This window comes from Lontra canadensis, unplaced genomic scaffold (assembly GCF_010015895.1).
Source record: "Lontra canadensis isolate GAN:19392208 unplaced genomic scaffold, GSC_riverotter_1.0 scaffold3, whole genome shotgun sequence".
NCBI lineage: Eukaryota > Metazoa > Chordata > Mammalia > Carnivora > Mustelidae > Lontra > Lontra canadensis.
The window spans coordinates 47,282,148-47,309,338 of NW_022630997.1; the positions used below are offsets into that span (position 1 = coordinate 47,282,148).

Genomic DNA, 27,191 nt, shown 5'->3' on the forward strand with positions numbered 1-27,191 from the left:
ACTGGATACCCTGAGCATGTCAGGAAGGGTAGGTGTGGGTTCTGGGAGGGCACATATCCTTGGTCCCATGGAGTCTTCCAAAATATGAGGATCTGGGGTGGGGCAGCTCTTGTCCAAGTCTATGGACAGTACTGGTTTGGAAGAAAGTGTTTTATTGTAGAGGTGACAATTGTAAATAAACATTGTGATACACAGTCAAACAGGTGTCCTTGATGTTAAGAGAAGCAAATTTCAGAAATTTTAGATTAATTGTAAGTATGGTTTTAAGGGACTGTATATGGTCAAAGAGAAATTTGATGAATTAAAAGTGAAGAAAGAAGAGAGACAGCTGAGCCTTGGCTTTACTACATTTTATTTCACCAGAATCTAGGGTAGTGCTTCATAAATAATCATTTAACAATAATATCAGTGGCCCCAAATCTTAGTGTTTCTGTGTAGGGAGCACAAATTTGAAAAGAATATGGATCAAAGGTCGGAAAAAAGACATATTACTTAAGGCAAATAAAAGAGAATGTCTGGAACTAGGAAAAATAATGTGGGGAAGGCTAAAGCAGTTCTCATTGGCTAGGATTAGAAGGGATGCTGAAGGAAAGAAAAAGGGAGTTCCAAAGTTATAGACTGAGAGAAAGAGAAATAAAAAGCGTAAGGAAGGAATATGTCCTGTGCATGAGTCAGATAATCTGAGATTAGCAGCTGACAGATAATACAAATAAGCTGTAATATTGTGATGTCATGTGGGCAAGCTGGAACAAACACTGATACCAGGGAATTGAATTAAGTGGAAGAGGCAGGTCTGTTAGAATTTATATTAAAATACAGATACTTCTGGCACCTGGGTGGCTCAGTGGGTTAAAGCCTCTGCCTTCGGCTCAGGTCATGATCCCAGGGTTCTGGGATCGAGCCCCACATCAGGCTCTCTGCTCAGCAGGGAGCCTGCTTCCTCCTCTCTCTCTGCCTGCTTCTTTGCCTACTTGTGATCTCTGTCTGTCAAATAAACAAATAAAAAAAAATACAGATACTTCTATGCTGGTATTATCTATGCTATCTCTGGAACTGTATGAGAAAATGACCATAGCAGTTGCCTGTGGGAGAGAAATTAGGTGGCTGGAGGACAGGGATGGGAGAGAGACTTATTTTTAACCATATATGTTGTTGAACCTTGTATTTCTAAATAAAATTTTTAAGTAATTAAAAAAGAATTGAAATCTTAGACGATAAAAATAAAGGAAATATCTTAGTCTCTTTAAAATGGTTGAATTATGTATCTTCTGAAAAAGTATGCCCTTAATTCTGCAATGACCTGCAAATGTGACCACAGAAGCTGGGAATCACTAAGAAATAACAGACTGCTTCAGGGGGAGGAGCAAGATGGTGGAGGAGTAGGAGACCTAAATTTCATCTGGTCCCAGGAATTCTTTTAGGTAGTTATCAAACCATTCTGAACACCTTCAAACTCAACAGGAGATTGAAGAAAAGAATAGCAGCAATTCTAGGAACAGAAAAACAATCACTTTTTGGAAGGTAGGATGTGCAGAGAAGTGAATCTGAGGTGATATATGGGAAGATAGGCCGTGGGGAGGGGCAGGGAGCCTCCATCAGCTGGGTACTGACAAGTGGTAGAGAAGCAGAGCAAGAAATTGGAACTTTCAGCATTCTGCTCTGCAGAAGGATGTCACTCCAGTGGCTAAGTGGGGAGTGGGACAGTTTGGTTTCAGGACCTCATTGTCACAGAAAGACTGGGGGTGCCTGAGTGTGGCAGAGCTCCCAGGTTTTGGAGTGGGGAAGCTGGCTGCAAAGATGGAAGCTAAGGAGGGGGCTCTCAGTTCGGAGTTGTCATAAATGGTGGTCACAGCATAGTTGGGCCACTGCTCCTCAAGCAGGGACCCCACAAGTGACAGATCTGGGGAGACCCCCCTTCATCCACTGGGAGGATTGGCAGGGGAGCGTGTTGCAGGAATCTGCTGAGTTTAGACACTCCAAATGAGGCAGTGTGCCAGAGAGAAATGCTCGGTCATAGGCTGGGTGAGCATGGAGTGCAGCTGGAGACCAGGGAGATAGGTGTGATTGACTGCTTTTCTCTGAGGGCTCACCGAAGATAGGGGCCCCAAGTACTCGGCTCCTCCGGGTTGGAGATTGGGAGGCCACCATATTCATTCTCATTCTCCAAAGCTGTACGGAAAGCTCTCAGGGAACAAAAACTACCAAGAGCAAACCCAAGCAGATTGCTTAGCCTGGCGGTGCAATTCCACCTCAGGCAAAGACATTTGAGAATCACAGCAACAGGCCCCTCCCCCCAGAAGATCAGCAAGAATATCCAGCCAAGCCAAGTTTATTGATCAATGAGAACTGCAAAATTTCAGTGCTAGGGGAATACAGCACATAGAATTCATGGCTCCCCCACCCCACCCCCAGGATTCTTTAGTCTTTCAAAGTTAAAATTTTAAAATTTTCTTTTTCTTTTTATATTTTTTCTTTTTCCTCTTTCCTATTTTAACCAAGATCTTACCTTATCAATACCTTTTAAAAATCTTTTTTATTTTTATTTTCATCTTTATTATCATAGTCTATCCCTTCATTCTATTTAAACTTATTATATATATATATAGATATATATATATATATATCTATATATATATATCTATATTTCTTTCTTTAAAATTTTGGGATACAGTTTCTCCCAACAGACCAAAATATACTCAAAATCTAGTGTATGACTTTATCCTACTCTCCTCCCTGATCACATTCTTTCTGGTTAAAAATTTTTTTTCTTTTTTTAACCAACTTCTTATCAATTCATTTTTTAAAATCCTTTTTAATATTCATCTTTATAGTCATATTCCATCCCTTCATCATATTTATCCTTATTTTTGTATATATATAGGTTTTTCTTTCCTTAAAATTTTGGGAAGTGGTTTCTTCTAACAGGCCAAAATACAACCAAAATCAGGTGTGCAGCTCTGTTCTATTTACCAGCCTGATCATTTATTTATATTCTTTTTTCTTCTTCTTTTTCTTTTCCTTTCTTTTCCTCCTGGTTTTGGGTCTCTTCTGATTTGTTTAGTGTATATTTTTCTGGAGTCATTGTTACCCTTTTAGCATTTTGTTCTTTCATTCATCTATTCTTCTCTGGACAAAATGACAAAGCAGAAAACTCACCTAAAAAAAAAAAAAAAAGAACATAGGCAGTGATGATGGCTAGGGACCTAATCAATACAGACATTAGTAAGATGTTGGAACTAGAGTTCAGAATGATGATTATAAAGATACTAGCTGGGCTTGAAAAAAGCATAGGAGATCTGGAGAATCCCTTTTTGGAGAAATAAAAGAACTAAAATCTAACCAATTTGAAATAAAAAAAGCTATTAATGAGGTACAATAAAAAATGGAGGCTCTTACTGCTAGGATAAATGAGGCAGAAGAGAGAATTAGTGATATAGAAGACCAAATGATGAAGAATAAAGAAGCTGAGAAAAAGAGAGATAAACAACTACTGATCATGAGGGGAGAATTTGAAAGATAAGTGATACCATAAGATGAAACAATGTTAGAATAATTGGGATTCCAGAAGATGAAAGAGAGGAGCAGAAGATATATTAGAGCAAATTATAGTAGAGAATTTCCCTAATTTGGGGACAGAAACAGGCATAAAAAATCCAGGAGGCACAGAGAACCACCCCCTCAAAATCAATAAAAATAGGTCAACACTCTGTCAACTAATAGTAAAACTTAAAAGTCTCAGTGACAAACAGAAAATTTTGAAAGCAGCTCAGGACAAGAGGTCTGTAACCTACAACAGTAGAGATATTAGATTGGCAGCAGACTTATCTATAGAGACCTGGCAGGCCAGAAAGGACTGGTATGGTATATTCAGAGCACTAAATAAGAAAAATATGCATCCAAGAATATTATATCTAGTAGGCTGTCACTGAAAATAGAAGGAGAGGTAAAAAGCTTCCAAGGCAAACAAACACTAAAAGAATTTGCAAACACCAAACCAGCCCTACAGGAAATATTGAAAGGGGTCCTCTAAGCAAAGAGAGAACCTAAAAGTAATAGAACAGAAAGGAACAGAGACAATATATAGTAACAGTCACCTTACAGGCAATACAATGGCACTAAATTTGTATCTTTCGATAGTTACCCTGAATGTAAATGGGCTAAATGCAAAAGACACAGGGTATCAGAGTGGATAAAAAAAGATCTATCAATATGCTGTCTGCAAGAGACTCATTTTAGATAGAAAGACCTCTCCAGATTTAAAGTGAGGGGGTGGAAAACAATTTGCCATGCTAATGGACACCAAAAGAAAGCTGGGGTAGTAATCCTTATATCAGACAAATTAGATTTTAAGCCAAAGACTATAATAAGGGATAAGAAAGAACACTATATCATACTTAAAGGTCTGTCCAATAAGAACATCTAACAATTTTAAATATCTATGCCCCTAATGTGGAAGTAGCCAATTATAGAAACCAATTAATAACAAAATCAAAGAAACACAGCAAATAATACAATAATAGTAGGGGACTTTAACATCCCCCTCGCCGAAATGGACAGATCATCTCAGCAAAAGATCAATAAGGAAATAAAGGCTTTATTTTATTTTATTTTAAATTTACTTGACAGAGATCACAAGTAGGCAGAGAGGCAGGCAGAGACAGAGAGGAGGGAAGCAGGCTCCCCACTGAGCAGAGAGCTCCATGTAGGGCTCAATCCCAGGACCCTGGGATCATGACCTAAGCCAAAGACAGAGGCTTTAACCCACTGAGCCACCCAGGTGCCCCAAGAAATAAAGGCTTTAAATGACACACTAGACCAGATGGACATCACACAGATATATTCAGAACATTCCATCCCAAATTAATAGAATACACATTCTTCTCTAGTGCATGTGGAACATTCTCTAGAATAGATCACATCCTGGGTTACAAATCAGGTCTCAACTGGTACCAAAAGATTGGGATCACTCCCTGCATATTTTCAGGCTGCAGTGCTTTGAAACTAGGACTCAATCTCAAGAGGAAAGTTGGAAGGAACTGAAATACATGGAGGCCAAAGAGCATCCTACTAAAGAATGAATGGGTCAACCAGGAAATTGAAAAAATTCATGGAAGCACATGAAAATAAAAACACAACTGTTCAAAATCATTGGGATGCAACAGAGGCGGTCCTAAGAGGAAAGTATATAACAGAACAAGCCTTTCTCAAGAAATAAGGTCTCAAATACACAACCTAACCCTACACCTAAAGGAGCTGGAGGAAGAACAACAAAGAAAGCCTAAACCCAGCAGGCGGAGAGAATACAGATGAGAACAGAAATCAATGAAATAGAAGCCAGAAGAACAGTAGGACAGATCAGTGAAACTAGGAGCTGATTCTTTGAAAGAATTAATAAGATTGATAAATCCCTGGCCAGAGTTATCAAAAAGAAAAGAGAAAGGACCCAAATAAATAAAATTATGAATGAAAGAGGAGAGATTTCAACCAACACCACAGATATATAATTATAAGAACATACTATGAGCAACTATACACCAACAAGTTAGGCAATCTGGAAGAAATGGATGCATTCCTAGAGATGTATAAACTACCAAAACTGAACGAGAAATAAATAGAGAACCTGAACAGGCCCATTAACCAGTAAGGAAATTGAAACATAAATCAAAAATCTCGGAACAGACAAGAGCCCAGGGCCAGATGGCTTCCCAGGGGGGACTTTTGCCAAACATCTAAAGAAGAATTAATAACTATTCTCCTGAAACTGTTCTAAAAAATAGAAATGGAAGGAAAACTTCCAAACTCATTTTATGAGGCCAGCATTACCTTGATCCCCAAACCAAAGACCTCAACAAAAAGGAGAATTACAGACCAATATCCTTGGTGAACATGGATGCAAAAATTCTCACCAAAATACTAGCTGATAGGATACAATAGTACTTTATAAGGATTATTCACCAAAGTCAAGAGGAATTTATTCATGGGTTTCAAGTGTGGTTCAATATCTGCAAATTGATCAATGGGATAGACTACATTAATAAAAGAAAGAACAAGAGCCATATGATATTCCCAGTAGGTGCTGAAAAAGCATTTGACAATGTACAGTATCCTTTCTTAATCAAAACTCTTCACAGTGTAGGGATAAAGGGTACATACCTCAATATTATCAAAGCCATCTATGAGAAACCTACAGCAAAAAACATTCTCAATGGGGAAAAACTGAGAGCTTTTCCCCTAAGGTCAGGAACACGGCAGGGATGTTCACTATCACCATTGCTATTCAACATAGTACTAGAAGTCCTAGCCTCGCAATCAAATAACAAAAAGAAATAAAAGGCACCTGAATCAGCAAAGAAGATATCAAACTCTCATTCTTTGCAGATGATATGATACTTTATGTAGAAAATCCAAAAGACTCCACTCCAAAACAGCTAGAACCCATACATGAATTCAGTAAAGTGTCAGGATATAACATCAATGCATAGAAATCAGTTGCATTTCTATACACCAACAGCAAGACAGAAGAAAGAGAAATTAAGGAGCTGATCCCTTTTATAATTGCACCCCAAATCACAAGATACCTAGGAATAAATCTAACCAAAGAGACAAAGAATCTGTACTCAGAAAAGTATAGAATACTCATGAAAGAAATTGAGGAAGACCCAAAGAAATGGAAAAATGTTCCATCTTCTTGGATTGGAAGAATAAATATTATGAAAATGCCTATGCCACTTAGAGCAATCTATACTCATTTAATGCAATGCCTATTAAAATACCTTGACTTTTTCTGAAAAGATAGAACAAACAATCCTAAAATTTATATGGAACCAGAAAAGACCCCAAATAGCCAGAGGAATGTTGAAAAAGAAAACCAAAGCTGGCGGCATCACAATTCCAGACTTCAGGCTCTATTACAAAGCTCCAAGCATCAAGACAGTATGGTGCTGGCACAAAAACAGACACATAGGTCAATGGAACAGAATAGAGAGCCCAGAAATGGACCATCAACTCTATGGTCAACTAATTTTCAACAAAGGTGGAAAGCATGTCCAATGGAAAAAAGAAAGTCTCTTCAACAAATGGTGTTGGGAAAAGTGGACAGCCACATGCAGAAAAATGAAACTGGACCATTTCCTTATACCACACACAAAAATAGACTCAAAATGGATGAAAGACCTCAATGTGAGACAGGAAGCCATCAAAATCCTTGTGGAGAACACAGGCAGCAACCTCTTTGACTTCAGTTGCAGCAACTTCTTCCTAGAAACATCGCCAAAGGCAAGGGAGGCAAGGGAGGCAAGGGCAAAAATGAACTATTGTGACATCATCAAGATCAAAAACTTTTGCACAGCAAAGGGAACAGTCAACAAAACCAAAAGTCAATGGACAGAATGGGAGAAGATATTTGCCAATGACATATCAGGTAAAGGGCTAGTATCCAAAATCTATAAAGAACTTATCAAACTCAACACGCAGAGAACAAATAATCCAGTCAAGAAATGGGCAGATGCCATGAATAGACATTTCTGCAAAGAAGACATCCACATGGCCAACAGACACATGAAAAAGTGCTTAATATCATTCGGCGTCAGGGAAATACAAATCAAAACCACAGCGTGATACCACCTCACACCAGTCAGCATGGCTAACAAGTAAGAAAACGACAAGTGTTAGCCAGGATGTGGAGAATGGGGAACACTCCTACACTGGGAATACAAGCTGGTGCAGCCACTCTGGAAAACAGTATGGATGTTCCTCAAAATGTTGAAAATAGAGTTACCCTTGGACCCTGCAACTGCACTACTGGGTATGTACCCTATAGATACAGATGAGTGATCTGAAGGGGCACATGCACCTGAATGTTTATAGCAGCAATGTCCACAGTAGCCAAGATGGAAAGAGCCTAGATGTCCATCAACAGATGAATGGGTAAAGAAGATGTGGTATATATACACAATGGAATATTATGCAGCTATCAAAAAACTGAAATCTGGCCATTTGCAATGATGTGGATGGGATTGGAGGGTATTATGCTAAGCAAAATAAGTCAATCAGGGAAAGACAATTATCATATGATCTCACTGATATGAGGAATTTGAGAAACAAGATAGAGGATCATACAGGAAGGGAGGAAGAAAATGACACAAAACAAAACCAGAGAGGGAGACAAGGCATAAGAGACTCTTAATCTCAGGAAACAAATTGAAGGTTGCTGGAGTAGAGGGGTGTGGGAGGGATGGGGTGGCTGGGTGATGGACATTGGGGAGGGTATGTCCTATGATGAGCACTGTGAATTGTGTAAGACTGATGAATCACAGACCTGTAACCCTGAAACAAATAATGCATTATTTCTTAATTAAAAAAAAATAACAGACCTGTCAGAAAGCAGAAGAAGGGCAAATACTCTGATTTTCAAAAGAGATAAAAAGGTGCCCTCTAAAATTATACTGGACATCTAGGTACCAAACTATGCGAAAACTGAAGAATTAAAATGTAAGTAAATGGCAGTAATTACTAGCATTCGGCATGGATTCTCCAGGAGTGAGTTATGTCAAACTGATTTTTTTAAGTTGAATTCTTAAGTAAGAAGGAAAGGGTGTCTTTATTTCAGTAACACATTAAAAAAATCCTAACTTATTTTTGATAAGATGAAAAAGTAGATTATTTCACAGTGATTAATAACTGGATGAAAAAGTCATATCTACAGTGTTTATTATTTGATCATCAGGTATCTGAAAAGAGATTTCTAGTGGTATCAAAATCAGTTTTCAGGCCTGGCTCTCATTTTTTGGTGATTTAACTGGAGACTATAGACTTCATACTGAATGATTAATGGGTGAATAGAAAACTGGGAGGAGGTGTTAACATGTTCCATTCTCTAAGACTAATTTTTGACTGGTGGGAATAAAGGGCTAGATTCTGTAGGATGAAATGTTAGGAGGAAAAAAATTAAATTCTGCATTTAGGGGCAAAGAAATATTAATTGTCCAAATATATGATGGGGAGATTGCAGTAATCCTTGTAAAAAAGAATTGGACAATTTAGTTCAAAAGTGAATACAGAGAGATTAATTAGGTAAGTCTGATGACGCTGACATCAAATTTAATAATCTAAAAGGAGAATAAACTGTTGCCTTACAGACTGTTACAAAGTTTATTTTTTTTTAAACTAAGTATTTCATATTAGGGACTTTTCTATAGGAACCATATTATAGATGATTAGGTTTATAAGCCATCCCATAAGAATATGTCAACTTATGTAGAAGAATTATAGCTTTAATAAGAGGTGTCTGACTTCACAATTTGGGGACAGGATCATGTGTTTTAGTAGGGAGAAGTAGGTGGAAAAGTTTTCTCTTCAATGTTTGTGAGGGAGTGGCTACCCCAAGGCAAATTTTGGAAATGGGTGAAATTTTCCATTGACCTCTGTGTGCATCTCTCTGATCAAACATTCTTCTACTGCCAGGATATGACTAGAATACAATGTGGTTTGTGCTATGATAGTGACATATATGGGTGTCATATAGAGAGTAATGAGCTAGTTCACATGAATGTATGGTTGAATATGTGTACCCCATGACCTCGGAGTTAGCTGCATTTAGAAATGAAATGCTTGTTAAATAAAATGAATTTAACATTGATATGAATTCAGTTGCAAGCAGGGAATATAATGGAATAAAGGAACTTCAGGTATTGTGGATAAGGTTATACGGGGAGAAGGGAATGATCCACAAGGGTGCATTTGCTCCAGCTTAAAGGACTCTTCCTGGAGACATCTATTACTTCTGTCAAGTGTTTGTTTTCTTCCCTTTGGATCTGAAAACTGGGATTTTACTCTAGTCTTTTTGTCTTCAAACCTGACCTTTTTCACTTTATAAAATAGTCTCAATTGGAGAGAAGTAAAAAAGTGGCAGATTTCTATTCAACATAAGGAAGAATGTTATAAAAGTAACACCAGGGGTGCCTGGGTGGCTCAGTCAGTTAAGCATCTTGCTTTAGGCTCAGATCATGATCCCGGGATCTTGGGATGGAACTCCACACCAGGCTCCCTGCTTGATGGAGGTCTGCTTGTCCTTTTCCCTCTGCCCCTACCTTCCTCTCCTATGTGCTGTCTTCCCTCCTTGTGCTCTTTACCTAGCCATTGTGCACTCCCTCTCTTTCTCTCAAATCATCATCATCATCATCATCATCATCATCTCAGAATCTAATGGTATAGTAAGTATCTCATCATTTTTATTCATCTAAATCCAATACATTGTTGAAATGAAGGATGTTATAGGAGTTATTTTTGAATTGTTTGAGAACTACTCCCTAGCTCATTAGATTTTATGGATTATAAAATGCAAATATCCTGGATTATAGTACCCACAACCTAGTAGGATTTTTATTTTGGATTCACATAGTGGTATTGCTCTAAGAATTTGGCAACAATTTGTTAGACTTTGACCTTTCTTTAACTTATTTTGCAAAATTCTGCAATTTTCTGCCTATTACAGCCATGATCTCTAATCAATCAAGATTACTGAAAACAATCAAGATCCAAAAGATCCAAAAGATTTTTATAAGAAACAGCATTTATTCAAAGAAGAATAATTATATGTTATAAGGTTCTTCAAGGACTTGTTGGTATATTATTTTATAATTTTGCAATGAAAAAAATGAACTTCTCAACAACTTTCTTTACTTAATGTGTATTAAAGACATTATCACAGATTTAGAAGATAATTTGGCTGAATTAGGTTTGTCTTTTATCTCTTTGTTGAAAGACATTCTTCTAGTGGGATTATATATGATGTGGATAATTTTTATTCTTAATTTTTTATTTTCTTTGTGGGAAAATTTTCTATTTTCCTTGCCTCCAATTTCTGGTGCCCAATGTAGCTTTGAAAATCTGTTGTGAATGGATTTCTGTGAAAGGACATGGTTTTTTTTATTTTATTTCTTTTCAGCATAACAGAATTCATTGTTTTTGCACCACACCCAATGCTCCACGCAATACGTGCCCTCCTTAATACCCACCACCTGGCTCCCCCAACCTCTTACCCCCCACCCCTTCAAAACCCTCAGATTGGCGTGCCTGGGTGGCTCAGTGGGTTAAAGCCTCTGCCTTCAGCTCAGGTCATGATCTCAGGGTCCTGGGATTGAGCCCCACATCGGGTTCTCTGCTCAGTGGGGAGCCTGCTTCCTCCTCTCTCTTTCTCTCTGCCTGCCTCTCTGCTTACTTGTGATCTCTCTCTGTCAAATAAATAAATAAAATCTTAAAAAAAAAAACAAACCCTCAGATTGTTTTTCAGAGTCCATAGTCTCTCATGGTTCACCTCCCCTTCCAATTTCCCTCAACTCCCATCTCCTCTCCATCTCCCTATGTCTTCCATGTTATTTGTTATGCTCCACAAATAAATGAAATCATATGCTACTTGACTCTGTCTGCATGACTTATTTCACTCAGCATAATCTCTTTCAGTCCTGTCCATGTTGCTACAAAAGTTGGGTATTCATCCTTTCTGATAGAGGCATAATACTCCATAGTGTATATGAACCACATCTTCCTTATCCATTCATCCTTTGAAGGGCATCTTGGTTCTTTCCACAGTTTGGCGACCACGGCACTACTGGGTATTTACCCCAAAGATACAGATGTAGTGAAAAGAAAGGACATGTTTTTAAAGGCTGTGAAAGTTCACTTAGATCTTACTTTAGTTCACAATAGTGTCCTCTACTTTTTGTAGATAAAAAAGAACAAAGCAAAGTCAGTAATCTTGACTTGAATTATATGTAAGATAGTTCCTGTCATGAGAGAGGTAACAAATAAACTCCTTTGTGAGTACTCAGTTACTAGAACCCTATGGTTATGGAGACTGAAGGACATACTTTATTGTATTTTATATTGGCTCCAGGCTATGCAGAAGGGTCATCATGGGAATATCCTATTTCTCAATTTATATTTGCTTCTGTTAGAGGGAATCAAAGTGGGGGTGGAATGATTGGAAAAAGCGAAAACCAAAACCAGAATCAAGATAAACCAAAACAAAACATTTCAGTCCTAGAGATGCATTTGAGAGAAACCATTTGGCAATAGTGGTGGAACCTTTCTTAAAACATCATCTGTATTTCAGATGAATAGCTGAGAAAGAGATCACGTTTCTACTTTTAGAAAGGAAATAAAACCAGTGAAAAGGGAAGAAAAACAAGGTAGTATACGCCTATATCATATGGCTTTGTATCTTTATTATGTATATTTTTTATTTTTTTAAGAATATATTTATTTATTTATTTGTCAGAGAGAGAGAGAGAGAGAGAACACAAGCAGGCAGAGGTGGAGAGAGAAGTGGGCTCCCCACAAAGCAAGGAGCCCGATTTGGGACTCAATCCCAGGAGCCTGGGACCATGCCATGATCCGAAGGCAGTGGCCCAACCGACTGAGCCACCCAGGTGTCCCTATATATATATATATATATTTTAAACCCATGATTTTTTAAATTAAGTTTTTAATTTTAATTCCAGTATAGTTAACATACAGTGTTATATTAGTTTCAGGTGTGCAATACAGTGATTCAAGAATTCTATACATTGCTTAGTGCTCATCACATTAAGTGTACTCTTAATCCCCTTCACCTGTTTCACCCATCCTCCCGCCCATCTTCCTTCTGATATGCTTTATTTTAAATGAGTACCCTTCATTAAAGTTATTATTATTTTTTCAATGGGAACATTTTTTACTTGAAGCATATTTCAGAATGCTTCATATATTTTTATATCATAGAATTACAGTAATTTATTTATACTTTCATTTGAAAAGAAATTCAAGCAATATTTTTTCACTTGATATAATTTGAATAATATTTTTTTTTCCAAAGCAAAAATGTGTTTTGAAAAGGAAAGGAATTGTAGGCACTTTGAGTGGCGTGTGGTAGAGTTAAGGATAGACTGAAAACAGGACAACACGGTAGTCTGAAAGGGGGCATAGAGGCCCTGAACAGGCTGTTTGGTTGGGTGTAGAAATGTGCTACATTTCAGAAGGTATACTCTGTCTCTGAATTCAACAATGTTGGTGGGTTTTTTTTAAAAGATTTTATTTATTTATTTGACACACAGAGAGAGAAATCACAAGTAGTCAGAGAGGCAGGCAGAGAGAGAGGGGGAAGCAGGCTTTCCGATGAGCAGAGAGCCCGATGTGGGACTCGATCCCAGGACCCTGAGATCATGACCTGAGCTGAAGGCAGAGGCTTAACCCACTGAGCCACCCAGGCGCCCTGTTGGTGGGTTTTATATGAAATTCTCAACATTTATAGTACAGTTGACCCTTGAACAACATAAGGAGTCAGGGCACTGATACTCCCTCTCCCTTAAAAATTGGCTTATAACTTTTATAGTATTTGCCTCTGTTTAAAAAAAAAATTATGGTGTCACCTGGGTTTCTCAGTCAGTTAAGCATCCAACTCTTGATTTCAGCTCAGGTCATGATCTCAGGGTCGTAAGATAGAGCTCCACATTTGGTACTGCACTGGGCATGGAGCCTGCTTAAGATTCTCTCTCTCTCTCTCCCTCTGAGCTCCCCCCCAACTCTCTCTCTCAAAAGACAAAAGCAAATAATAAAATATAAATAAATAAAAATTGTTATTAATCTAAAAATTATAGTTCATCAGCATAAGAGTTAATTTTAGTTACAGTATGGTTTTAAGTGTATGTCTTTCTCCGCATGTGTATCAGGTATACAGTGTGGAAAGGCCTTGGTAAAGCACTGACCTTTTCACTTAAACATACACGTGAAGACCTTGATTATCTTTGGAATATGTACAGTAACACACTTATGGATCTAGGGAAGGATTTGCTAGAGTAGTAAGAGGTTGATGACCAAAGAGATTCAGATTTTATGGAACTAGGCCCTTGGGCGTTAACAAAGTCTAGGAGGGGAATGGGAAAAGACCCTCAGGGGAATCAACTGGGAGGGAGCCTGGGCCCTACACTGAGACTCTGATATTCCTTGGAGTTGGAGGCAGGAGTATAGAAAAAAGAACAATTCTATCTCCTAGAATCACTGGGATGGAAAGGAGTGTTGAAGGGATTGATTCTGGATAAGAGAAACACTTTGAAAATTTGTACTCATTCTTTCCTTCCTCCCTTCCCTTTTCCCACATATGTACTTGTGATAAAGTTTAATTTATAAATTAGGCACAGTAAGAGGTTAATAATAATAACAACTAATGAAACAATTATAAGAATATACTGTAATAAAAGTTTTGTGATATGGTCTCTCTCTCTCTTCTTCAAAATATCTTATTGTACTCAGTCTTCATTTTGTGTGATGGTAAACTGCCTATCAGTTGAGATGAAGTGAGGTGAATGACCGAGGCATTGTGATGTAGCCTTAGGCTTCTATTTATTTTCTGATGATATGTCAGAAGGAGAATCATCTTTTTCTAGAGTGGATCATGATTGACTATGGGTAACTGAAGCCACAAAATGCAAAACTCTAGATAAGGGGGTACTACTGTAATACTTCCTAATTATTTTTGTTTTAGTTTTCATGGGTTCCATGGGAAGTATCTGGATATTTTCTGGGGGTGGACTCTTATGTTCTCTTGCCTACAAATAGAGAAGAAAATGGGTAAAATCTAAGTGGGAAGGTTTTTGCCTTGATAGTAACACATGTTTCTGTGGACTATAAATTTATTATTTTTTTAACAGACTAAGTTACATATAGGTGATACCTGTTTCTTACTGCTTATGTCTGTGGGCCTTTGATAAATACTTAATTGTGAATAAGTTAATACAAATTTAAGTAATAAATTTAAGTAATAATACAAATTAATACAAATGGAGATTTGGGTAATAGTTTTTATGGCCAACTTGTTAATTTGAATATGTGATAATAAATATGCCACATGTGGTCATTTGAAATATTTGTGTATTCTTGTGCAAAAAATCACTGGTTTTAAAATTAATGTTAATGCATTAAAGATGGCTTGTCATTTTTTCTTTTATTGTCTTGCCCAAATATCAATCTCTTCTCTCCTTTTATAATAACTATGCCAATTTAGTTTATTTTCTGTATAGGAAAGTAAATTGTCCCCTAATTTCTTTTCCAATCAAAACTCTCAAACAGTCCCCCAAACAAATAGAGATGTGTAGCATCTTCCAAAGTCCTACTTGCCTCCTCATATGAGTCATTATTAACAAGAACAAGCAAAATATGAATGTTGGCTGTCTCAGTACTATGATTTCTTGGAAGTTAGAGGACTTGCATGCCATAAGATATTTTGCATCAACTTGGCCATTCATTTTTACTTAAAAATCCTGAACAAATGCAAACCCACCCTGGGTTATTATTTTAGTCATGAACATACCAACATAGATTAATTTGTTAGAGGATTTAAGTCCAGACCGCATGACCAGAGAACAGATAGGGAAGGAATTGTTTATTTCTCTGTTAGTGGGTTTGTCACTGTGGTCCTCTGAGGGCTACAGCCAATATCAGGAAGAGGTGCTGCATACAGATCTCATGCACTCTATGATTTTCACTAGTGCTTCCCTTTAGAAGGTATTTTTCTTTACTAATAAATATCTTTTCATTTTTGTGCACAGGCAGCATGTCAGCTGAAACACCAGTCACACTGAATATCGATCCTCAGGATCTGCAGGTCCAAACATTTACTGTAGAGAAGCTACTGGAGCCACTCATAATCCAGGTATGAAGACCATGGAAATAACAATATGTAACTTCAGAAGAACTAAAAAATGGGAAAAGTAGATCATGAGCCAGGGAAAGATTTGATTTTTGTAGAGGGAATATGGCATCTAAAATTGCTTTTAAAAAATACCTTTAAGGGCGCCTGGGTGGCTCAGTGCGTTAAAGCCTCTGCCTTCGGCTCAGGTCATGATCCCAGGGTCCTGGGATCAAGCCCCGCATCGGGCTCCCTGCTTGGTGGGGGGCCTGCTTCCCCCTGCCCCCTGCCTGCCCCTCTGCCTAAGTGTGATCTCTGTTGGTCAAATAAATAACATCTTTAAAAAAAATACCGTTAAAATACAAAAAGTATATATATATTTAGTAATAATAATACATTTTGGAAAGTCCCCCCCATTCTCTTTTGAAAGCAATAGCTGTGGGATGCCTGGGTGGCTCAGTCAGTTCAGTGTCCAACTCTTGATTTTAGCTTAGGTCATGATCATGGGGTTGTGAGATTGAATCCTGTGGGGGTCTGAGCTCAGCATGGAGTCTTCTTGTCTCTCTCCGTATCCCTGCTTGTGTGCACACGCTCTCTCTCTCAAATAAGTAAAATCTTAAAAAAATAAAAGCAACAGCCATAAAAATATTTACATATAGCTTTCAAAGTAGCTTTATATAAAATCTCTTGTTTTATAGTCATGAAAACTGAGTGAGGCAGGCAGCATGGTTAAAACCACCCTTATTATATAGATGCGGGGATTGAGCCTAGAGAATTTCTGTGACTTGTCCCAAGGCACATGGGGCTCATTTGTCAAATAGGAAATTATTTTTAAAATAATAAAATGTGTGAGAAAAGCAGGTATTTAAGAAATTGTATGATAAAGTCTTTCATAAAGTCAGTAATTCTTTCACAATATACAACATGATTCCTTGGCTTATTATATAAGTTCAGATTTTATTTATTGGAGTTCTTAAAGCAGGGCATGAAAAAACTTATACTATGCTGTAGATTTAAATTTTTTGTCCTTACCCCAAAATTTATGAGGGAAATTCCCTTAGGCTTATCATACATTGTGCCTCCTACAACACATTATCTTTTCTTTTTTTTTTAATTTAAGTATAATTAACATACAGTGTTATATTAGTTTTAGGTATACATGGATTCAACAATTCTGTATATTTCTCAGTGCTCGAGATAAGTGTACTCTTAGTTCCCTTTATCTGTTTCACCCATCCCTCCCATGTTCCCTTTGGCAACCACCAGTTTGCACTCTGAATTTATGTCTTTTTTTGGTGTGTGTGTTTGTTCATTCATTTGTTTTGTTTCTTAAGTTCCACATTTAAGTGAAATCATATGGTACTTGTCTTTCTCTGACTGACATGTTTCACTTAGTGTTAAACCCTCTAGGGCCATCCATGTTGTTGCAAATGGGAAGACTTCATTCTTTTTTAATGGCTGAATAATATTGCATCATATATGTATACCACCTCTTCTTTATTCATACATCTGATGATGGACACTTGGGCCATTTCCACAACTTGGCTAATGCAGATAATGCTGCAATAAATATGGGAGTGTATATATATTTTTAATTACTGCTTTTGTATTTTTTGTGAGATTTGTGAGTAGTGGAATTATTGGATCATATGGTAGTCCTATTTTTAATTTTTTGAGGAACTTCCATACTGTGTTCCAGTGGCTGTACCAGTTTACATTCCTACCACCAGCGTGTGAGGATTCTTTTTCTCTATATCCTTGCCAACACTTGTTTTTTGTGTTTTTGATTTTAGCCATTCTGACCAGTGTGAAGTGGTATTCCATTGTGGTTTTGATTTGTATTTCTCTGATGCTGAGTGATGTTGAGCACTTTTTTAATGTATCACCAAGGTTTTTGGTGAAATTTTTAAATGAATTCTCACAAGTCATTTAAGATTTTGTTCCTATGCAGTTACCAGGTATGAATAGGAAAATGGCCTTCATTTTGGTGACAGCTCATAAAAGCTAGTACACTTATGTGACTTCTTATTTGTTCCGTAACAGTAGAACATTAGAGTTGGTCACTTAAGACTTGCTAATCAGGAAATCCTCCAAGATGGTGGAGGAGTAGGGGATCCTAGTTTTGTATGGTTCCTGGAAATCAGTTGGATAGTTATCAAATTATTCTGTAAACCTACAAAATCAACCAGAGATCTGAGAAAAGAATGCTACAATTCTACAAATAGAAAAGCAATCACTTTTTGCAAGATAGGAGGTGACGAGACATGAATCCGAAGCAATACATTGGAAGATAAACCTTTAGGAGAGGGAGCCTCTGTAAGCTGGGTACCAGAAAATGTTATAAGCAGCAGAGCACAAAATTGGAACTTTTAGAAGTTTACCTGAAAGGTGCTCAGGAGGTGAAGCAGGCGGAATCCCAGGTGGGACAGCTTGGTCTCAGGAACCCCAGGCTCACAGATAGAATGAGGGTGCCTGAGTGCAGCAGAGTTCCCAGGCATTGGAGTGGGGAAGCCAGTTGCAAACAGTGAGACCAGGCTCTGGCTTACTGCTTGGTGTTGCCATAAGTTGAGAACCACTGCCTAATTGGTCTAATGCTCTCTGAGCAAGAGTGCAGCAAGAGACAGAACCACAGAGAAATCCCCTTCCCTACCCTGGAAGGAGCTGGGGAGCATGAGTGCCACAGAGTCCATAAAGTTTGGAGATTTGAATTAGGGTAGAGTGCCTGAGATAAAAATGCTCGGTTACAGGCTGGGTAAACATAGAGTGTGGATGGAAACTGAGAAGACAAGTGTAAGTGACCACTTTTCTGTGAGGGTGCACTGAAGAGTGGGGGACATGAACTTTCAGCTCCTGGGCTAGAGATGGGGGGACAGACAGTTATTTTCACCACCCCCACCAGCTCTGGAGCCCACTTACATTGAGCCTGGCCCCTCAAGGGAGTTGTAGTTCCACTGGGGCAAAGACAGCTAAGAATCAGGCAAAAGGTCTCTCCCCCAAAAGACCAGCAGGAACTTCTGGCAAATACCAAGTTTACTAATAGTACAGAACTGAAAACTCTGGCTCTTAGGGAAAGAGGTATATAGCATTTGTGTTTTTTTTCTTACTATTCTTTAGTCCTTCAGTTTTATATTTTATTATCCTTTTCAGCTGTTTTCTTATTTTATCAATTATTTTTTAAGTCTTTTAAAATTTTCACTTATGATATATATATATATATATTTCATTTTTGGCTTCCCTTCATTTTATTCAACTTTACTTTTGTATATATATAAGTTTTTCTTTCTGACCTATTTTGGGAGACCTATTCTAGTTTCTTCTAACACAACCAAAATACACCCAGAATCTAGTTTACTGTTCTGTTTGGTTCAAATTCTTATCTGATTTTATTCCCATTTCATTCCCATTTTTTCCCCCTTTTCTTTTCTGTTTGGTTTCTGTTCTCTTCTGATTAGTGTAGTGTATAATTTTCTGGTGTGGTTATTATTCTTTAGTCCTTCAGTTTTATATTTAATTATTCTTTTCAACTATTTTCTTACCAATTTTTTTTAAGTCTTTTTAAATTTTCATTTTTACACTTACAGTTTATATATATACATTTCATTTCTGGTTTCATTTCATTGCATTCAACTACATTTTTGTATATTTCTATAAGGTTTTCTTTCTTGCCTATATTGGGATCTAGTTTCTTCTAACAAACAGGATAGAGATCCAGTTTATTGTTCTGTTCTACTTGTTTGATTTTATTCTCAGTTTTTTTTTCTTTTTCTTTTCTTTTTTGTTTCTGTTCTTTTCTGATTTGTGTAATATATATTTTTCTGGTGTCATTGTTATGTTTGTATTTTCCATCACTTTCATCTATTCTTTTCTGGATATAATGACAAGATGGAAGAACTCGCTCCCCAAAAGAGAACAAAAGGCAGAAATCACAGCTAGGGATCTAATAAATAGGGATATAAGTAAGATGTTGGAACTAGAATTCAAAACAATGATTGTAAAGATAATAGCTGGGCTTGAAAAAAGCATAGAGGTCAGCAAAGAAGCCCTTCATGGAGAAATAAAACAACTGAAATCTGGTTGAAATAAAAAATGCTATTTCTGAGATGTAATAATAAAGGCTCTAACTGTTAGGATAAATGAGGCAGAACTTAGAGTCAGTGATATAGAAGATAAAATGATGGAAAATAAGGAAGCTGAGGAAAAGAACCATAAATAATGGATCATGAGGGGAGGATTCAAGAGATCAGCAATACCATAAAGCGAAACAATTAGAATACTGGGGGTCCCAGAGGAAGAGGCAAAAGAGAGAGAAAGGGGCAGAAGGATTAATAAAACAAATTATAGCTGAGAACTTCCCTAATCTGGGGAAGGAAACAGGCATTCAAGTCCAGGAGGTACAAGGAACTCTCCTCAAAATCAATAAAAATAGGCCAACACCTAGACATATAATAGTGAAGCTTGCAAATTTCAGAAATGAAGAAAAAATCCTAAAAGCAGCTCAGGGACAAGAGGTCTTTAACCTACAAGGGTAGAAACATAAGGCTAGCAGCAGACCTGACCACAGAGACCTGACAGGCCAGAAAGGACTGGCATGATATATTTAATGTGCTAAATGGGAAAAATATGCAGCCAAGAATACTTTATCCAGCAAGGCTGTCCTTAAGAATGGAAGGAGGGATGAAGAGCTTCCATGACAAACAGAAACTAAAAGAATTTGTGATCACTAAACCAAACCTGCAAGATATATTAAAGGGGATTCTTTAAGCAAAGAGAGAGCCCAAAAGTAACAAAGACCAGAAAGGAACAGAACAATATACAGAAACAGTGCCTTTACAGGTAATACAAAAGCACAAAATTTGTATCTTTCAATAATTACCCTGAATGTAAATGGACTAATGTTCCAGTCAGAAGACACAGGGTATCAGATTGGATTAAAAAACCCCAAGACCCATTGATAATGCTATCTACAAAAGACTCATTTTAGACCCAAAGACACCTCCAGATTTAAAGTGAGGGGGTGGAAAACCATTTATCATGTTAATGGACATCAAAAGAAAGCTGGGGTGGCAATCCCTCTATCAGAAAGATTCTAGGGGGAGGAGTCAAGATGGCGGAAAAGTTAGCAGGCTGAGATGACACCAGGTAGCAGGAGATCAGCTAGATAGCTTATCAAACCATTGCGAACACCTACAAATCCAACAGGAGATCGAAGAGAAGAAGAGCAACAATTCTAGAAACAGAAAATCGGCCACTTTCTATAAGGTAGGACTGGTGGAGAAGTGAATCCAAAGTGATGGGAAGATAGACTGCGGTGGGAGGGGCTGGCTCTTGGCAAGCGGTGGAACAATGGAGCACAAAATTAGGACTTTTAAAAGTCTGCTCCACTGAGGGACATTGCTCCAGAGGCTAAACCGTGGTGAAGCCCACACGGGGTCAGCAGACTCTAGGTCCTGCGGGGTCACAGAAGGATCGGGGGTGTCTGAGTTGCTGAGGAAGCCAGCAACAGAGACAGAGCTGAGGAGTGAGCTCTCAACTCGGGGTTACCTTGAACCATAATCCATGGCACAGGCCACTTCTCTTTGAGTGGAGTCCCCACAAGATCCGGGGAGACGCCCCCTAGAAGAGCACAGGGATCCGCAGGGTTCAGAGACTCCAGGTGGAGCTGTGTGCCAGAGACAGAGATGCTTGGTCACAGGTTGGGTGAGCTTGGAGCATGGCCGGAGGCCAGGGAGATGGGAGTGATTGAGCGCTTTTCTCCAAGCGCGGCCAGAGGCCAGGAAGACGGGAGTGATTGAGTGCTTTTCTCTGAGGGTGCACTGAGGAGTGGGGCCCTGAGCTCTCGGCTCCTCCAGGCCAGAGATTGGGAGGCCGCTATTTTCATTCCTGTCCTCCGGAACTCCACAGAAAGCGTTCAGGGAACAAAAGCTCCTGAAAGTGAACCTGAACGGATTACTTAGCCTGGCCCCTGGTAAGGGCGGTGCAATTCTGCCTCACACAAAGACATTTGAGAATACTACAACAGGCCCCTCCCCCAGAAGATCAACAAGAAATCCAGCCAAGACCAAGTTCACTTACTGAGGAGAACAGTGGAATTCCAGAGGAGGAGAAGGCAAAGCATGGAATTCATGGCTTTCTCCCCATGATTCTTTAGTCTTGCAGTTAATTAATTTAATTTTATTTTTTTCTTCTGCTATTTTTTTTAACTTTTACCCTTTCCTCTTTTAATGTTTTTTAAATTAGTTTATCTTAAAAATATCTTTCATAAAAATTAATAATCTTTTTTGAAACTTCATTATTATAGTCATATTTTATCCTCCATTGTATCTAACTTTATTTTTTGTATATACATAGGGTTTTTTCTTCTAAAAAATTTGGGGTACAACTTCTTCTAATAGATCAAAATATACCCTAAATCTAGCTCCGGGCTTGTTCTAGTCTCCAGCCCAAGCAAATTCTCTCCACTTTCTTTTTCTTTATTCTCCCAACCAACTTACTTCATCAACTCTTTTTTTAGAAATTAAAAAAATTTTTTTTTCATCTTTATAGGCATATTACATCCCTTCATTGTGTTTACCCTTATATGTTTTTCATTCTTTAAAACTTTGGTAGGCAATTTCTTCTAAGAGACCAAAATACTCCCAAAATTAAGTGGGTGACCCTGTTCTAGTCACCAGTCTAATATATATATATATATATAATTTTTTTCTTTTTTGTATTTTTTCTTTATTTGTTTTCTTTTTTAAATTTTTTTTCTGAACTTCTTTTTATTCCCTTTCTCCCCCTCATGATTTGGGGTCTCTTCTGATTTGGTTAAAGCACATTTTCCTGGGGTCTTTGCCGCCCTTTTAGTATTTTATTTGCTCCTTCGTATATTCTTATCTGAACAAAATGACAAGGCAGAAAAAGTCACCATAAAAAAAAGAACAAGAGGCAGTACCGAAGGCTAGGGACCTAATCAATACAGACATTGGTAATAATGTCAGTTCTAGAGTTCAGAATGATGATTTTCAAGGTTCTAGCCGGGCTCGGAAAAGGCATGGAAGATATTAGAGAAGCCCTCTCCAGAGAGATAAAAGCCCTTTGTGGAGAAATAAAAGAACTAAAATCTAACCAAGTTGAAATAAAAAAAGCTATTAATGAGGTGCAATAAAAAATGGAGGCTCTTACTGCTAGGATAAAGGAGGCAGAAGAAAGAATTAGTGATAAAGAAGACCAACTGACAAGAATAAAGAAGCTGAGCAAAAGAGAGACAAACAAATACTGGACCATGAGGGGAGAATTCGAGAGATAAGTGACACCATAAGATGAAACAACATTAGAATAGTTGGGATTCCAGAAGAAGAAGAAGAGAGAGAGGGGAGCCGAAGGTATATTGGAGAGAATTATTGTAGAGAATTTCCCTAATATGGCAAAGGGAATAAGTGTCAAAATCCGGGAGGTGCAGAGAACCCCCCTCAAAATCAATAAGAATAGGGCCACACCCTATCACCTATTAGTCTTAGCGACAAAGAGAAAATCCTGAAAGCAGCCTGGGAAAAGAAGTCTGTAACATACAATGGTAAAAATATGAGATTGGCAGTGGACTTATCCACAGAGACATGGGAGGCCAGAAAGAACTGGCATGATATATTCAGAGCACTAAACGAGAAAAACATGCAGCCAAGAATACTATATCCAGCTAGGCTATCATTGAAAATGGAGAGATAAAAAGCTTCCAGGACAAATAAAATCTGAAAGAATTTGTAAACACCAAACCAGCCCTAGAGGAAATATTGAAAGGGGTCCTCTAAGCAAAGAGAGAGCCTAAAAGTAGTAGATCAGAAAGGAACAGAGACAATATACAGTAACAGTCACCTTACAGGCACGGCAATGGCACTAAATTCATATCTTTCAATGTTACCCTGAATGTTAATGGGCTAAATGCCCCAATCAAAAGACACAGGGTAGCAGAATGGAAAAAAACAAACAAACAAAACCCATCAATATGCTGTCGACAAGAAACTCATTTTAGACCCAAAGACAACTCCAGATTTAAAGTGAGGGGGTGGAAAAGAATTTTCCATGCTAATGGACATCAGAAGAAAGCTGGGGTGGCAATCCTTATATCAGACCAATTAGATTTTAAGCCAAAGACTACATTGAGAGATGAAGAAGGACACTATATCATACTCAAAGTGTCTGTCCAACAAGAAGTTCTAACAATTTTAAGTATCTATGCTCCTAACATGGGAGCAGCCAACTATATAAACCAATTAATAACAAAATTAGAGAAATACATCGACAATAATACAATAGTAGTAGGGGACTTTAACACTCCCCTCACTAAAATGGACAGATCATCCAAGCAAAAGAGCAACAAGGAAATAAAGGCCTTAAATGACACACTGGACCAGATGGACATCACAGATATATTCAGAACATTTCATCCCAAAGCAACAGAATACACATTCTTCTCTAGTGCACATGGAACATTCTCCAGAATAGATCACATCCTGGATCATAAATCAGGTCTCAACCGGTATCAAAAGATTGGGATCATTCCCTGCATATTTTCAGACCACAATGCTCTGAAGCTAGAACTCAATCACAAGAGGAAATTTGGAAAGAACACAAATACATGGAGACTAAATAGCATCCTTCTAAACAGCATCCTTCTAAAGAATGAATGGGTCAACCACAAAATTAAATAAAAATTGAAAAAATTCATGGAAACAAATGATAATGAAAACACAACAGTTCAAAATCTGTGGGACACAGCAAAGACAGTCCTTAGAGGAAACTATATAGCGATAGAAGCCTTTCTCAAGAAACAAGAAAGGTTTCAAATACACAACGTACACCTAAAGGAGCTGGAGAAAGAACAAGAAAGAAAGCCTAAACCCAGCAGGAGAAGAGAAATAATAAATATCAGAGCAGAAATCAATGAAATAGAAACCAAAAATACAAACAAACAAACAAAAAACAAAACACACACACACACACACACACAAAACAAAAAACAATAGAACAAATCAATGAAACAATAACTGTGTTCTTTGAAATAATTAATAAGATTGGTAAACCTCTGGCCAGACTTATCAAAAAGAAAAGAGAAAGGACCCAAATAAATAAAATCATGAATGAAAGAGGAGAGATCACAACCAGCACCAAAGAAATACAAACAATTCTAAGAGCATACTATGAGCAACTCTACACCAACAAATTTGACAATCTGGAAGAAATGGATGCATTCCTGGAGACATATAAACTACCACAACTGAATCAGGAAGAAATAGAAACCCTGAACAGACCCATAACCAATAAGGAGACTGAAGCAATCATCAAAATCTCCCAAGAAACAAGACTCCAGGGCCAGACGGCTTCCCAGGGGAATTCTACCAAACATTTAAAGAAGAAGTAATACTTATTCTCCTGAAACCGTTTAAAAAAATAGAAATGGAAGGAAAACTTACAAACTTATTCTTTGAGGCCAGCATTACCTTGATCCCAAAACCAGACAAAGACCCCATGAAAAAAGAGAATTACAGACCAATAGCTTTGATGAACACAGATGCAAAAATTCTCACCAAAATACTAGCCAATAGGATCCAACAGTACTTTAAAAGGATTATTCACCACGAGCAAGTGACATTTATTCCTGGGCTGCAAGGTTGGTTCAACATCCATAAATCAATAAATGGGATACAATACATTAATAAAAGAAAGAACAAGAACCATATGATACTCTCAATAGATGCTGAAAAAACATTTGACAAAGTACAGCATCCCTTCCTGATCAAAATTCTTCAAAGTGTAGGGATAGAGGGCACATACCTCAATATTATCAAAGCCATCTATGAAAAACCAACCTCAAATATCATTCTCAATGGAGAAAAACCGAAAGCTTTCCCGCTAAGGTCAGGAACACGGCAGGGATGTCCATTTATCATCACTGTTATTCAACACAGTACTAGAAGTCCTAGCCTCAGTAATCAGACAACAAAAAGAAATTAAAGGCATCCAAATTGGCAAAGAAGAAGTCAAACTATCACTCTTTGCAGATGATATTATACTATATGTGGAAAACCCAAAAGACTCCACTCCAAAACTGCTAGAACTTGTACAGGAATTCAGTAAAGTGTCAAGATATAAAACCAATGCACAGAAATCAGTTGCATTTCTTTACACCACCAACAAGACAGAAGAAAGAGAAATTAAGGAGTCAATTCCATTTACAGTTGCACCAAAACCATAAGATACCTAGGAATAAACCTAACCAAAGAGGCACAGAATCTATACTCAGAAAACTCAGAAAACTATAAAGTACTCATGAAAGAAATTGAGGAAGGCACAAAGAAATGGAAAAACGTTCCATGCTCTTAGATCAGAAGAACAAATACTGTGAAAATGTCTATGCTACCTAGAGCAATCTACATATTTAACCCAATCTGTATCAAAATACCATCAATTTTTTTCAAATATGGAACAAATAATCCTAAAATTTATATGGAACCAGAAAAGACCCTGAATAGCCAGAGGAATGTTGAAAAAGAGGGCAAAGTTGGTGGCATCACAATTCCGGACTTCAAGCTCTATTACAAAGCTGTCATCGTCAAGACAGTATGGTACTGGCACAAAAACAGACACATAGATCAATGGAACAGAATAGAGAGCCCAGAAATAGACCCTCACCTCCATGGTCAACTAATCCTTGACAAAGCAGGAAAGAATGTCCAATGGAAAAAAGACAATCTCTTCAAGAAAGGGTGTTGGGAAAATTGGACGGCCACATGCACAAAAATGAAACTGGACCATTTCCTTACACCACACACAAAAATAGACTCAAAATGGATGAAGGACCTCAATGTGAGAAAGGAATCCACATCAAAATCCTTGAGGAGAACACAGGCAGAAAGCTCTTCGACCTCAGCTGCAGCAATGTCTTCCTAGGAACATTGCCAAAGGCAAGGGAAGCAAGGGCAAAAATGAACTATTGGGATTTCATCAAGATCAAAAGCTTTTGCACAGCAAAGGAAATAGTCAACAAAACCAAAAGACAACTGACTGACTGGGAGGAGATATTTGCAAACGGCATATCAGATAAAGGGCTAGTATCCAAAATCTATAAACAGTTTAGCAAACTCAAACCCAAAGAACAAATAATCCAATCAAGAAATGGGCAGAGGACATGAACAGACATTTCTGCAAAGAAGACATCCAGATGGCCAACAGACACATGAAAAAATGAAAAAAATGCTCCACATCACTTGGCATCAGGGAAATACAAATCAAAACCACAATGAGATACCACCTCACACCAGTCAGAATGGCTATAATTAACAAGTCAGGAAATGACAGATGCTGGCGAGGATGCAGAGGAAGGGGAATCCTCCTACACTGTTGGTGGGAATGCAAGCTGGTGCAACCACTCTGGAAAACAGCATGGAGGTTCCTCAAAAAGTTGAAAATAGAGCTATCCTATGACTCAGCCATTGCACTATTGGTTATTTATCCTAAAGATAAAAACGTAGTGATCCGAAGGGGCATGTGCACC

The 27,191-nt window shown here is 37.9% G+C and overlaps 1 protein-coding gene across 5 annotated transcripts in view; it reads left to right on the forward strand.

Annotated features, from left to right (window-relative positions):
* CTNNA3 (catenin alpha 3) overlaps positions 1–27,191 on the forward strand; it is a 1,751,355-nt gene that overhangs the window by 37,560 nt on the left and 1,686,604 nt on the right. For 4 of the 5 annotated variants that reach the window (XM_032842041.1, XM_032842013.1, XM_032842050.1 and 1 more), the window contains exon 2: positions 15,582–15,685. In XM_032842041.1, the coding sequence (XP_032697932.1) occupies positions 15,587–15,685 (99 nt within the window). In that variant the 5' untranslated portion in view covers positions 15,582–15,586. Of the gene's footprint in view, positions 1–7,389; positions 7,421–15,581; positions 15,686–27,191 lie in introns of those variants that run through there. The other variant, XM_032842032.1, reaches the window with a different exon arrangement.